The sequence below is a fragment of the Alosa pseudoharengus genome, unplaced genomic scaffold, assembly GCF_046254945.1.
Source record: "Alosa pseudoharengus isolate Yale_2024_CS ecotype anadromous, Long Island Sound unplaced genomic scaffold, YU_APseudo_1.1 YU_APseudo_1.1_scf_4, whole genome shotgun sequence".
Classification (NCBI taxonomy): domain Eukaryota; kingdom Metazoa; phylum Chordata; class Actinopteri; order Clupeiformes; family Clupeidae; genus Alosa; species Alosa pseudoharengus.
The window spans coordinates 15,782,075-15,796,169 of NW_027468774.1; the positions used below are offsets into that span (position 1 = coordinate 15,782,075).

General features: G+C 43.9%; 1 protein-coding gene across 4 annotated transcripts in view; it reads left to right on the forward strand.

Annotated features, from left to right (window-relative positions):
• cdk12 (cyclin dependent kinase 12) overlaps positions 1-14,095 on the forward strand; it is a 35,300-nt gene extending 21,205 nt beyond the window's left edge. For all 4 annotated transcript variants that reach the window (XM_076264994.1, XM_076264991.1, XM_076264995.1 and 1 more), the window contains 11 exons: positions 4,042-4,181; positions 4,455-4,625; positions 4,825-5,014; positions 5,455-5,511; positions 5,884-5,985; positions 6,229-6,306; positions 6,449-6,565; positions 6,970-7,101; positions 7,403-7,620; positions 9,747-10,307; positions 12,770-14,095. In XM_076264994.1, the coding sequence (XP_076121109.1) occupies positions 4,042-4,181; positions 4,455-4,625; positions 4,825-5,014; positions 5,455-5,511; positions 5,884-5,985; positions 6,229-6,306; positions 6,449-6,565; positions 6,970-7,101; positions 7,403-7,620; positions 9,747-10,307; positions 12,770-13,170 (2,167 nt within the window). In that variant the 3' untranslated portion in view covers positions 13,171-14,095. The remainder of the gene's footprint in view (positions 1-4,041; positions 4,182-4,454; positions 4,626-4,824; positions 5,015-5,454; positions 5,512-5,883; positions 5,986-6,228; positions 6,307-6,448; positions 6,566-6,969; positions 7,102-7,402; positions 7,621-9,746; positions 10,308-12,769) is intronic.

Consider the following 14,095-nt stretch of genomic DNA (forward strand, 5'->3'; position numbering starts at 1 on the left):
ATTGAATCGATGGGTGGCCACCTGTTCATGAGTTGGCGGTGGCAATCGATCACATCGCAAGTAGTGTGTGTAATAAAGCTATTCGACCTAACACAAGAATTCCACCATTCCGTTTGACTGTCGCATCGCCATGTTTGTTGGCCTTAATTTCACTGCTGGTTTTGCTCCTTGGAAATCAGAAGTGAACTAGGCATTCCCAGACCAACCTTTTTTAGAATCGATCTGGTGTTAGCCAGACTAAGGAAAAGTGGCACAGCAGTGCTATAATTGTGCCTTAGCTGATTTTATATATTCGTTGTGTTTCATTATGGTAGCCTGGTTAAAACCAGACTCATTCACTTTGGGAAAAGAGTTTGGTGACTCATGATTTCAGATATGTTTCCAACACTAGCATGGTGACGGGCGTAGACTTTGCATTAACTTTGAAATCATTGGTCCCGCCTAACCAATCACATTGGTCAGAGATTCCTAACAGAGATTCCTTCTTTCTTCGTCTAAACTTTACAAACTGTCAATAAACAGCATTAGCAGTCAAGAAACAATGTATGTAGGCCTATGTGTGCTGTAAATAAATGTACACATTCTTCTGACTGCAATTTTTAATATTGGCAGGCGTTGCTACTAACATTTACCACAGCCAGATTTTTTTTTTTCGATTTCAAAACTATATGGTCATCCCCTCTCGGCCAGTCTTCTGTGGACCGATGGAAACGCTAATGAATTATGGTGTTCCAGACTATTATCTCCCTGAAAGGAGATCTAGGAGTGTGTGGCCAGCTTATCATTGTGGGCTAGGAGGGCGTGGCTAGGCTATCATTATGGGCTTCAATCATTGACTTTCACTTTTGGTGGTACTGTGTATCCAGGGTTCCTACGCAGTATGGAAAACCTGGAAAAGTATGGAATTTGATGTTAGTAATTTCCAGGTCTGGATAAGTATGGAAAAAAGAAACAAGGGTTTGGAGAAATATTTGTGTTTCCAGACTATTACATTTGCAGTACTAATCACTTCACTCAGGTCATAATGAACCATTCCTACTGTTGTGTAGCTTAACTGTCAGTCCCCATCGTCAAGATACAACTATGACGCAACTAAAAATGAGGTGATGATGATACAAGCTAAATGGACGAATATTAAGTGTCATTTTTTAATTCACTTCAGTTGTCCATACCTTTGTTTTCATCGAGTTATCCCAAACCAGAAGTGGCCGCAATGTCGAGAATATGGTCCGAAAAATCTAACGAGAAGTTTGGAAATTTGAGTATGGAAAAAGTATGGAATTTTGAAATGGAAAATGTGTAGGAACCCTGTGTATCAGAGTTGCTTGTTGCTGTTATCATAAATGTCTGTTTTGTCTGGTGAGTGAGTTTGATGGCAGTGAAAAGGAGTATAATCTACACAGCAGTCAGTGAACCTTTGTAACATTAGACTCACTTGCTGTTGGTAAAAATTGCCTTTACCAGTTTAGGAAGACTGCCAAACATCTTTCCCATGTCTAACTGCTACAGCATCCATTATTTGCGTGTATTGCATCATCTTTGCATGCCCAATGTGTGTGTTTGCTTGTATTTCAGTAACTTGAGGGGCAGCCGTGGCCTACTGGTTAGCACTTCGGACTTGTAACCGGAGGGTTGCCGGGTCGAACCACGACCAGTAGGAATGGCTGAAGCGCTCTTGAGCAAGGCACCTAACCCCTCACTGCTCCCCGAGCGCCGCTGTTGTAGCAGGCAGCTCACTGCGTCGGGATTAGTGTGTGCTTCACCTCACTGTGTGTTCACTGTGTGCTGAGATTGTTTCACTAATTCACGGATTGGGATAAATGCAGAGACTAAATTTCCCTCACGGGATCAAAAGAGTAGGAGCAGGATGTAATTGTTTTCTGATAGTGATTAGGGGCCTAACATGATGGCCTAACCTTAGCATCTCATGGCTGCATCTAAACCACACCACCACAACTAGAGGTTGACCGATTGATGGGTCGGTCCATTAATCGGAATAATTTTAAATAATTGGCATCGGCCGATTGCCTGGGCATATTAAGCCGAATAACAGCCAGGCGCATCTGCGGACAGCCCGTTGTTGTGCAACACGCAGCAGCAGCTCCTTGGTCAGACACACAGAGCTTCTGTTCTTAGTAATGATGGCCAAGAATACTTGACGTTCAAAAGTGTGATTATACTTTACAAGAGTTGATGCTGACAATGCTTGTCATACGTGCAACAAATTGTTTGTGTGTGAGCCAGGAAACGCAAGCAGTTTGTTGCGACATCTAGCTTAAAGGTCGTTAAATGTGTCCTACAAAAGCCTCTTGATGTTTTTGCTAGTGCCCCTCAGCATAGCAGCGATGAACAGCAGGCTGTGTAAGGAGTAAATATAGTTATTTTTTTTGTGATCACCTAAACTATGGCCATTTGGCTTATAACCGTGTCTGTCAACAAACATAAACATAAAACATGTTTGAGGACAGTTTGAGCCCTGTACTATTACTATGAACCATAATGCAACCTAGTACAAACATTTGCCCAAATTCCATCAATGATGGGTGTTGTTTTTTTTTTTTTTTTTTTGGTTAATGTATGAGATTGCAATGTGCATGGAATTAGGGATGTAACAGGGTTGAAGCATGTGTCATTAATTAAATCGATAGGACATATTTGAATCAAAAACGGTGTTGTCCATCAACATAAACAGCATAAAGTTAAAACGTAATTTAAAGTCCCAGACTTTTAAAGGGGCGTCGATCAGTCAAGAGAGGCCTACACCACAACCGAGAGTGATGAATGTGAAATGTTTGAATAGCCTACAAAACATTGCATTTAGAAGACAACTGTGTGTATAATCACACAAATCTAGTTAATGGTGAATTTAGCATATAGCATGCACAGTTAAAGCATTTTAACAGCCTTAAAAAACAAGCTTGGTCAGTCAACTGTTAGTGTTCTCATTGTCATGGTTTAAAAGGAAGGAACATAGGCCAGAACAAATGTCCCTTCTACTGCAACATACGAGTTTAAACCATGTTAAATTCTAATGAATCTAGTTAGTGACAGGAAGTATTGGGGGAAAAGAACAAACTCTGTGTAGCCTACCTCATTCAACAGTCAACTGCCCTGATTTCTAAAGATCGGCATTTACATGGCCTGTAGGAAAGCCCAAATCGGTCAACTTCAAGGGTTATTTAGGGATTACTTTGTCTGCTTTACTAATTGGGCCCAATACACCTCACTTCTCGCTGGAACACGTAACCACTGGATCCAAAGATTGTTGCCAAGTCATCTTTATCTTTAAACATTTAAATTCTTCCATCAAGCTTATATTGGAACATCTTTTACCATACAGGGATACACTACTGAAAAACGAGAGAGAAAAAATACATTAACCCAATTGGAAAATGTTGTATGAAAGATCATCAAGACCATTTAGTAATGTTATAATTATAGGCTGTGGTCATAAATCATGAACCGTAATGATCTTAATATGTAGCCTAATAGCAATTGATTTAAAAAATAATGTGCCTAAATGAGATACTAGTTTGCTTCCATGCATGCACCAGTGGAATATTACTGTAGTAGAAACTTTACCAGAGCCAAGATTTTGGAGGATTCACTCTTGTAGTCAAGTTGAGGGTTCTGACCAATATGATGAGGCTGATTTTGACACAGATTGCAATTTCCTCAGAAGGCAGAATGCAAAGACACACAGAGTCAGACTGACAAACAGGATATCCTGTCACCCCAGTTTCCCCCCACTCAGCAAGATAGAAATGGCAAGTCCAAGCTGTGCAACTTATGGTGTAGTATCTGCTAATGTTTGCTGCCTACTCTGTTTACACTTTTCATGGTTCATTTTACATGTTCATGTTTCTACAGTTGTGTCAGGGCCTGAATAGAAAAGGAAACCAACACCAAGCCAAATAATTTATTGTTTTCTTTTTACATGAATACAAATGACTACAAAGGTCCTGTCCGTCATTAAATCCATGCTCAGGTATTGATTGATTGATTGATTGATTGATTGATTGATTGATTTGGTCTGTGCAGGTTCTGCTGTCCGCGGTATGGTGAGCGAATGCAAACCCAGAGTGACTGGGGCAAGCGCTGCGTGGACAAATTTGACATCATTGGCATCATTGGAGAAGGCACCTATGGCCAGGTGTACAAAGCCAAGGACAAGGACACAGGTGTGTGTTTGTATGAATTTGTGCGTGTGTGTGCAAGTGCAAACTGCAGTGGTTTCTACTTGTTGGAAGATTATGTTTTCGTTAACATAACAAGTGACCGACCTAAAGAGCAATGTTTATGTGAAAATGTAACAAAAAGTTCCATTGTCTGCTGCCATAACGTGTGATAACGTTTGCATAGTCATCACATGTATGTTCAGGAATGTATTTGTGGGTGCACCCCTGTGTGTACTACTGATGTTTGATTGTGGGTGCGTGTATGTGTCCACACAGGCGAGCTTGTGGCCCTGAAGAAGGTGCGTCTGGACAATGAGAAGGAGGGCTTCCCGATCACGGCCATCCGGGAGATCAAGATCCTCCGGCAGCTCAACCACCGAAGTGTGGTCAATATGAAGGAGATCGTCACTGACAAGCAGGACGCCCTGGATTTCAAAAAGGACAAAGGTCAGCCAGTGCTCTGATTCCATGCTGAGCTGGCCATTATGTGTTCTTGTGTCTGACATGATTGCCCCCCCCCCCCCCCCCCCCTTTCTTTCTTTCCCCAACTAGTACTGTTGTGTCCCTGTCTAGGGGTCAGGAACATGAAACAAAGATTTTAGAAGACAAAAATACAACAATGACCTATTTGTGTGTATGTGTTCAGGTGCCTTTTACCTGGTGTTTGAGTACATGGACCATGACCTGATGGGGCTGCTGGAGTCAGGCCTGGTGACCTTCTCCCACGAGCACATCCGCAGCTTCATGAGGCAGCTCATGGAGGGCCTGGACTACTGCCACAAAAAGAACTTCCTGCACAGGGACATAAAGTGCTCTAACATACTACTCAACAACAGGTATTACCCTGAAATGGGTTCATTTTAAGTCAACGCTCACTGCTGTAATGTAAACTCAAACGGCAGGCTGTAATTCTTAAACGGAACACATGGGGGTGCCGCTGATCCAACTTTCAGGATGTGTGAAGCATTCCGCTGTACTAATGCATTATTAAATCATGCATGTGCCCTTTGTGGTCTTGCAGTGAGGGGCAGTCCCTGTCAAAAGACAGACACACACACAGCCTTCAGCAGAGCAATACTAGGACTCTGCAGTCCTTTCTTTAAATCTTGAATGCCTTCAAAGCTGTCAATTTATTGTTGGACCAGTGCAGCCAGTTACTTGCATCTCTGGCTGCCAGAGGTTTGACATGTCACCAAGTGCAAATGCATGTCAGTTGAGAATGGACTTTTATTAAGTGCTACCCCCTGACACCATTGTTTCTGATTTCTTCCCTCAGTGGTCAGATCAAGTTGGCTGATTTCGGTTTGGCCCGGCTGTATAACTCTGAAGAGAGGTAAGTTCCCTCAGCTCTGAAGCTGTACCTTACCAAAGACTGTGGGTCGTACTCTCCCCATATCAACTGTGTGATTTCAGTGATTAGTAACGTTTTGTCTTAACCTGGGGTATCCAGTCCCACAGGTGAAACGTGTTGTATGCAGTGACAAACCTGTGTAAGTTAAACCAGAGGACGTGGCAAACCTCTTAATCAAAGAGCCTTATGGCTTCATTCTCTTGCCTAAACAAAGCTAGTCAGCTGCTCTTTTAAGAGGTTTACCATTTTGTCTTGAGTTAACTTAACTAGGTTTATCACTAAACCACCTACTTTGATACTTGATTGAGGCACTTTATTTGACCTCTTCCCCTCTCCTCACCCAACCCCACCCAGTCGCCCCTACACCAATAAGGTGATCACACTGTGGTACCGCCCGCCTGAGCTGCTACTGGGGGAAGAGCGATACTCCCCTGCCATCGACGTGTGGAGCTGCGGGTAAGTGCACATAGCACACCAAACCACATGAGACGGGTTATCACTCGCATCAGAGTGTTTTCTACAAAAATGTCTTTCAACTCTTTTGTCTGTATATGGCTTTTTAGCCCTGTACAACTGTGATGCGTGCTGTGTATGAGGGATACAAATAAAATAAAAAAAAAAACACCCTTGGTCTTTGAATTTGAATAATCAGTGATTATGAAGAGTAACCACAAACTTTTTCTATATATATATGTTTAGGTGTATCCTGGGAGAGCTGTTCACAAAAAAGCCCATTTTCCAGGCCAATCAGGAACTGCTGCAGCTCGAGCTCATTAGGTATGCAGCACACCATTGGTTAAATCTCACCAACATGCTTCTTGATTGGTCTGTGGTTGATCCATTAGCAGCTAATGCAGCGTCTGCTAAATCTACCGCTGGAAATGCTAGACCGCTGCTAACCTCTTGTCGTCTCTGGCAGTCGGCTGTGTGGTAGTCCCTGTCCTGCTGTCTGGCCTGACGTCATCAAGCTGCCCTACTTCAACACCATGAAGCCCAAGAAGCAGTATCGCCGACGGCTACGAGAGGAGTTTGCCTTGTACGTACAGCTTGCTGATGTCTGCGACACACACACACCTCTCATCACAAATGGTTTGGTTTGCAGCATGTCAGATCGAGTGCGGTGGCTGAGTTCAGGGGTGGGGCTGTGCCGTCTACACTTCAAAAGTTAGCCGGCGGTTTCAAAAAATCCCACTTCGGAACCCGGTTACAAAAACTACCGGTTACAGGCTCCTAAAATGGCGGCGTCGTGTACACGCAAGGCCTAACTGATAACATAAATTCACCGGTTTAAAAAAAACAGTGCCGTGTAAGAGTATATTGAGCAGTTTCTCATCACCATTTTGGTCCTCGTGTTGAACAAATCAAACCTGTTTCCTGTGTGGCCGTGACTTGCTCCTCAACTCATTCTCCCAATCACTTCCTACTTCTCCCTCCCTCTAGTTTACCGACTCATGCTCTAGACCTGCTGGACAGAATGTTGACCCTTGACCCCTCGCGACGTTGCACAGCGGAGCAGGCGCTCAACAGCCAATTTCTGTGTGACGTGGAGCCCAGCAAGATGTCGCCTCCTGAGTAAGTCTACTGTTCATACACACACACACACACACACAGAAAAAAGCTTTTCTTATTGAAATTTGATATCTGTTGTGTGGTGCATCTAATCCCTAAGTGTCAGCTAAAACATAATGGTCCACCACTGTTACAAACTGTTTACCTGGTACCAAAACCTAAAACTGCTGCTGTATTAAATACAACTCAAGTAGTTAAAGGAGTGCCGGGTGGCTGCGTTCAAGACAACTTAATGCCTACAGAATTGCTCATGGCATCTTTAATGTCCTCCTGTTGTGTCTGTCTTGTGTCCGTCTTCCTCTAGTCTCCCTCACTGGCAGGACTGCCACGAGCTGTGGAGTAAGAAGCGGCGCAGGCAGCGCCAGAGTGGGCTGTCTGAGGATGTGCCTGTTCCCAAAGTGCCCCGCAAGGACCCCGTCGCACCAACCAGCGGAGAGAACAGCCGGCCGCCGCCCAGCCCCCCACCCCCTCCGCCGTCAGCACGCCCAGCCCCGGCAAACATCTCGGCCAATGAGCTGGCAGGTTAGACATGAGATGGCCGTGAACATCAGCCTATTGCTTTTTTTGTTATTGGTTGAGTTGAAATGTATTATCTTGACGTGTTCTCAACAGGGTTGGGTTCCAAACCAAGTGCTTTTAATGGTACTTAGAATTACGACTACCACGCACTGATTCACATTGAATCACACATTTACAGACAAAAGTGAAATGTTTCCATAAACTTGCTTTGCTATCTAACATGCTTTTCTATCTAAAAAATACTTTTTGCTGTTCTTGGTTGATATGACAACTGATCGGCATTTCTCTCTCAGGCAAGTTGTGTAGTTGTGTGTTAAAGGCACACTATGCAGGTTTTTTTGCTTAATATGCAAGTTTTTTAGCTTCATTTACCAGCTTTAGAGTCATTGGAATGGTTATATGACTTTTTTCGGGTTGAATGGTGGCCGTCTCGCTTCCCCCTAGCGCCTGTGAGCGGAAAAAACACCCTTGCAACTGTGGGCCGGCGGGTCGACGGCCTCAGTGTCAGGAAGTATAACGAGTGTAACGAATTTCTTTACTGCATTCAAATACATATACACGCCAGGCACCGGCTAGAAAAAGGTAGCAATGGAGTTTCTCAGCCATTAGTCATGACAGAGCAAGCGAAAAATAAGCAAAAACCGAAAAAAACAGTAAGGAAATTGCCAATACTGCATAGTTTACCTTTATACATAACGTGTGTGCGTATTATGTTGGTGCAGAGAGAAGCATATATGCAGACAAGTTGGCTTCTTTCACATGATCAGCTAATCATTGCCTAGTTGTCTTATACAGGTGCCTGTCGGAGCTTAAGTTCTTTGAGGGTAGAGGAAAGCACAGTGTGCTTTATTATGCCCTGACTTTATTGTGAACCCACATTTCAGTAACACCTGGTGAAAATAAAGCCAGAACACATTCTGTTAATCAGTGTGTTTGTATATGCAGCCAGTAACTCTATTGCAAAATACAACATTTTGTTCAACTGAACGTCGTAGCTTGGGTATGCTTTTGTCCCTCCCACTATAACAGGGGTAGTAATTAGGGGTGGGCGATATGGACAAAAAATAATATCTCTATTTTTTGTGATTTTGACGATAACGATAATTAGTCGATATCCTTAAAAACAAATTGTAAAAGTCTGAGTTACTTTACAGCTCATTATTTATGAATAGCATCAATACAATAATAACCCAATAACCTAACCTGTGACTTTTTAACCAAATCAACCAATGCATTGTCACTCTATGACACATTTCCAATTTTGCCCCCACTTGTGTGTGTGGCAATGACATGGTCTAGCCAGCTACATTAGAGAAGATGACTAGGCCTAACAGTTTCTCAAGAGAAAGTCTGAAGCTGAAGTTCCTTTCAAAAACCTTTACTTAGGATTCACTGTAAAACTAAGCAGACCAACAGAGTACATCTCAGTTATTCCCTTCGATGTTTTGTTTAAGAGAAATCATGTAGGCTAGCATTCCACAGAATAGAAGTTTATTCTGTGGAAGCTTATGGCTAATGTATATGAGAAATCCCATAGAGATGCTAACGGTTAGCATAATTGATACACCTAGATATTTAGAGCGAACTTTAGTCCATTTACAAAAGGGTTACATGAGAAGAGTTCTTTGTTTACAACTGACTACTAAAATACTCAAAGGCAAATGTTTTCTCTCCATACAATACCATGTAGGAAAAAATGTGACTGTCTCATCAATGCTACGTGAACAGAAGTAGCTGCATAAAATCCCTTGTAGGCTACGTCTTCATCTCGCTACACAAAATAAACATAAGGCCTGCGTGTGACAAGGTGAACCCACTAGCGATCATGTGACACTTGCTCTGCTGCAACGGGGCTTCTCTTGCATACACCTCCTGGATTTAGTAAATGTATGGGGTTTCGAGTTCGAGTGTTTTTTTTCCCCCATAAGTAATTTAAATACTCGATAATGTAAATTTGCACATCGTTAAAACAACAATCACGATATTATCGCAGACGATATATATCGCCCACCCCTAGTAGTAATTATTTCAAATCTGGGTTGGTAATAGAAGCTGAGTGTTGTGAGTATCTAAAAGCGGAATGTGAATTTGAACTCTTTCTCCATCCCTCTGTCTTTCTGACTGTTCAGGTTTGAATCAGACGGAGCTGGCTGTGCTGCTCAACTTGCTCCAGGGCCAGACGGACAGTCTCCCTCAGATGGCCCAGCTGCTCAACTCCTCCACCAACCCCTCCACCCCCACCCGTCCTCCACCCAGTAGCACCTCTTCCATCGCCCCCTCGGCCGAGCCCCATGCGCCCCTTCCCCCCCAGCCCCCCCCCCCTGAGCCCGACCCCACCCAGCAGCTGGAGCTCCTGAGCCAGACGCTGTCCTCCATCCTGCAGCACTCGCAGTCGTCGTCCTCCTCCTCCCAGCCGCCCGCGCCGCCCGAGGAGCCGTCCGCACACCCGCACCGGCAGCCTCCCGAGCCGCCGCCGCCCCAACCGGGCGCCGAGTCGGCCGCCGGCACGCTCAGCCAGGAGGACCAGGCGAGCTTGTTCGCCCTGCTGCTGGGCCAGTTCATCAAGCAGCCGCCGGCAGGGGGCCCAGGCACCGCGGAGCAGGGCGCTGACGAGAGCAACGGTATCCAGGCCGACGAGGTGGCGACGCGCGGGCCCCGCGGAGGGCCCGTTGTTGGCGGCGATCGGAAGGGCAAGTCTTGAGTTCGGTCTCTAGTTAAGGGGCAGGATGTCGGGACGAGGTTTGGTGGAAAAGGGAGGGGGGCACCTTTTGAGATTGGGGGAAAATGGCTAACGCATCTTGAGAGGTTGTGTGTAGGTGATGCACAGCGCTGCAGTTCTGTCCAGTGTTTCTGCCTCCTGTGATTGTACATTTTTGTGAGGTTTTATTTTTTATTTTGCTACCTGAGAAAAATATGAAATTACAAAAAAAAAAATGTGAAACTATTAAAAGTATGAAACCGAAGTTGAGAAATAAATGTATGCAATTGTCATTTGAAAAGGAAGAAGTATATATCTAAAACCTATAGTAGATATCACAGTGAGGAGTCAAGGCAGAGAGGCTTGCATCACATTTAGGGCAACAGTCAGCTTCACACACACCCACCAGCTCACCTGCGTCTGTAGTCTTACTTTATTTTACCTCCTTGCTGGACAAGCAGACAACCATGCAAGCTTGGAGCCACCACAAGATGGCTGACAAGGAGGTGGCTTCATTAGGGCCTGATCACATGACAGTGGGCAGAGTCAGCAGATCCGCCATCGATGTTAATACAGGCCACAGAGACCAGGTTATCCTGGCCCATTATAACCAAACCACAAAGAGAACATGGTTCCCTTTTCTTCTCACTCACAATTTCTCCCTGTGCATTCTGTTCATCCATCACCTGGCATTCTCAAACACAAGCACCTCTTCATACTTGAGCACTATTGCTGTCAGTTTTGTTGCAGCACTACACTAGCAGAGCCTTCCCTTGGAGGACCAACAGGGAATGTCGGGGTGCAAGCAAACAAGGCTGAACTTCCTCAAACCCTCCCCTCTTCCTCATGCTTATTTCTTTTATTGTTTTTAAGTTTTCCTCTTTTCTGTCACACCCATCTCACAGTAGGTTTCTTTCTCATTGTAAAGCAGGTTTGTTGGATTGCCAATCTATCCATAAAATATTGCTATAAAAAGTCTGTATGTCAGCCTTTATATGAAACACAAATCTAATAAATTATACATCAGAAATAAATGTTTTCAACCTTCGACTTCACCTGCACGAATTTCTTTGTGCTTTTGTTTATCCAGGTCACACATTCTTTTCGTTCCTTAAGTGCACATTGTGGGGTTTTCTGTCTCTTGTGTCTTTATGGTTATCTCCCTGTTTTTCGTTCATCAGTCGTTTTTCCTTCACTTCAACAACCATAGCATAACTGTAGTTGAAGAACAGCGTCTGAAGACTCCCATATCATACCAACGCCTCCCGCAAGCTAGTTACTAGTTAACCTAAACAAACAATATATTAAAATGTAATGTAACTGTTGCTAGGGTTGTTACCTTTCTTCACCATCTCCAAAACAGATTTGCCTTATTTGCCAATTTTATGCAGATCACTTCCAGCGTACCTCGTCTAGTGCTAGCCTTTCCTAATGTCTTAATTCCCAATTCTTGTCTATTCTAGTAATTGTTTGATAGATGAGGAGAAATTACTTTAATAGATGATAATGTTGGCGGCCTTTTAATGTAAACGGTGGATTTATAGCCCGCATAGCCTACCTAAACTACAAAAGCCGTCGTCTGAAAATTGCTCGTTTTTAAGCAAGATAGAAGTCCGAATCGACACGGTTTGTAGCACACGATATATAGGCCTACTCCAAAACGACAGCTAACTTAGAATGTTACGTTTTGGTTAGAATTTAGTAATTCTTATGTCCATACTTTGTTCCATTTTGTAAGCTTAATATATCAACAACTTGCTTGGTATTATATAATGAACTACATGTAAATGTAACCAAGTTACACGACAGTGCACATTCGTGACCACCTTGATAACATTGGCAATTTGACGTGGTGCTGTGAATCGCATTTCGGACCACTGTAAATCGATTGATTAAATAGCGTTAGAACCCCTGTGTAGGGTTGAGTCGGGTGTTTTGGGCTTGTCTCCTTATTAGCCTTAAGTATTTAAAACAGCTGACTTACAGGGTTCAATTCAGCTTGACCTGCTGGTAGACTAAAATAGACTTGTCCAGTCATAATAAGTTGACAGTTGAAACGAGTTAAAATATCCATGGAATGTTTAAATCCATTTGTCTGGATGCGTGGGAGGAGGCGTTGAGTAGTGTAGCCTCATAATTTTAAATACATTGTTGAAAAATTATTTGTTTGGCCTACGTTTTTTTAAAACAGGATGGGAGTGTTGGCAAATAAAAGTGCTGTCTCGTCCGACTTCTAAAAAAAAACCCCGATCCTTTAGCGACCTCTGGTGGCATATTTGAGTACCTCTTGTTGCGGTGGCCTGGTCTTGTGTGTTCCCCAAAGACCAAGGTCACCCCCTCATTTTTGTTTATTATATCTGACATGTAAATTTAGTGTGTGTACATATCCATGTCTGCCCCAATAAACGTTTGATATTGCGCTGTCTGACTCTAATCTTCTGTCCCCTCCCACAGATGATGCACTGAGGAAAGTGAATGCTCCTGACCGGATGGACTCTGAGCGACGGCCCCCATCACCCCCCCATCCCCCCTCCCAGCATAGACTGACTGATAACATCAGTCCCACGATGGCCACGGCTCTGCTCCAGCTCATTTCCCAGCAGGACTCCCAGGGCAGGCCTCCTCCACAGGAGCCCCAGGCCAGCCAGGAGCCGTTCCCCCAGGGCACTGCCAACACAGTGCCTCAAAACTGGACCATACGCCCAGAGAATTCCCCCCTGACTAGATCAGCGCACCCCACCCAACCCCAATGCGACGCTAACTCCACTACCAATGTGACGGCTAACGCTACATCCAGCTCTGTGCAGTTCCCCAGGGACCAGGACTTCCGTTTCACCCAGATGGGTCCACCCTGAGCTGGAAGGCTGCTTAAAACACTGGGGCCTAGGACCACACGGAGATCAGCGATGATGGAGGAAAGCGGTTCTGAGTGTCTGTCAGAGCTTTTGCTGAGAAGGGAGGTCATTGCTGAACATTTATTCCACATTCTGGACATCATCTTGTCTCTCCTTATGCCTGCAGTACCCTCTCCACTAAGACATAATGATCAGCAGTTGTTGTTTTTCCAAATCTGGTGAAAGACAAGAATTGAAACGAGTGAATGTTTCTGTATGAATGTGCTTTTACGCACCATTTCAAAAAGATGCCACAACTTATGTGTGGCATAATGGCTCTATAAAGCGGGACTTAATTGTTTTGGGTAGTTTAAAGGCGAGTCAAAAGTTGTGTGAGGGAATGGGGTAGTGGATGAAAATTTGTTTGCTTTTTAAAATTCCCTTTGAAGTATGAACCCTTTTGCTCTTGTGCCTCCTGTGTTACTATTGTAACTCTTAAGTGGCATCTGTCTGGCATTCAATGCTTTCGTTAGTGTGTGTTCTTGCACCGGCAGTGCTGTTTCAGAAATGCTCCGCTCAGTTGCATTGGAGTTCCTTTAAGTCACTGAGATTGTCCCATTTTTTTTTTTTTTTCAGCTAACCCTATCCCTTTATCACAACTGGCACTCAATATATTGAAACTCAGATAATGGCTGACTGAGAGAATGTCCAATAGATTACCAATCACTCCATTCTCTGCACGCTCAGTCATTCCGCCCAGATTATCCAATACATTGGCCCTCTATTCTTCCATTAAATCTGACTAAACCCAATTCTGCTTTCTCCAGCAAATTATGAAGAAAAACAGACTGAGTTAAATGTGGTTTCTATGATATTTTGTATTGTATTTTTTTTCTTTTCTGTTGATTAAAATAAATCAATTGAAATCACATTGACCTAGATTGGA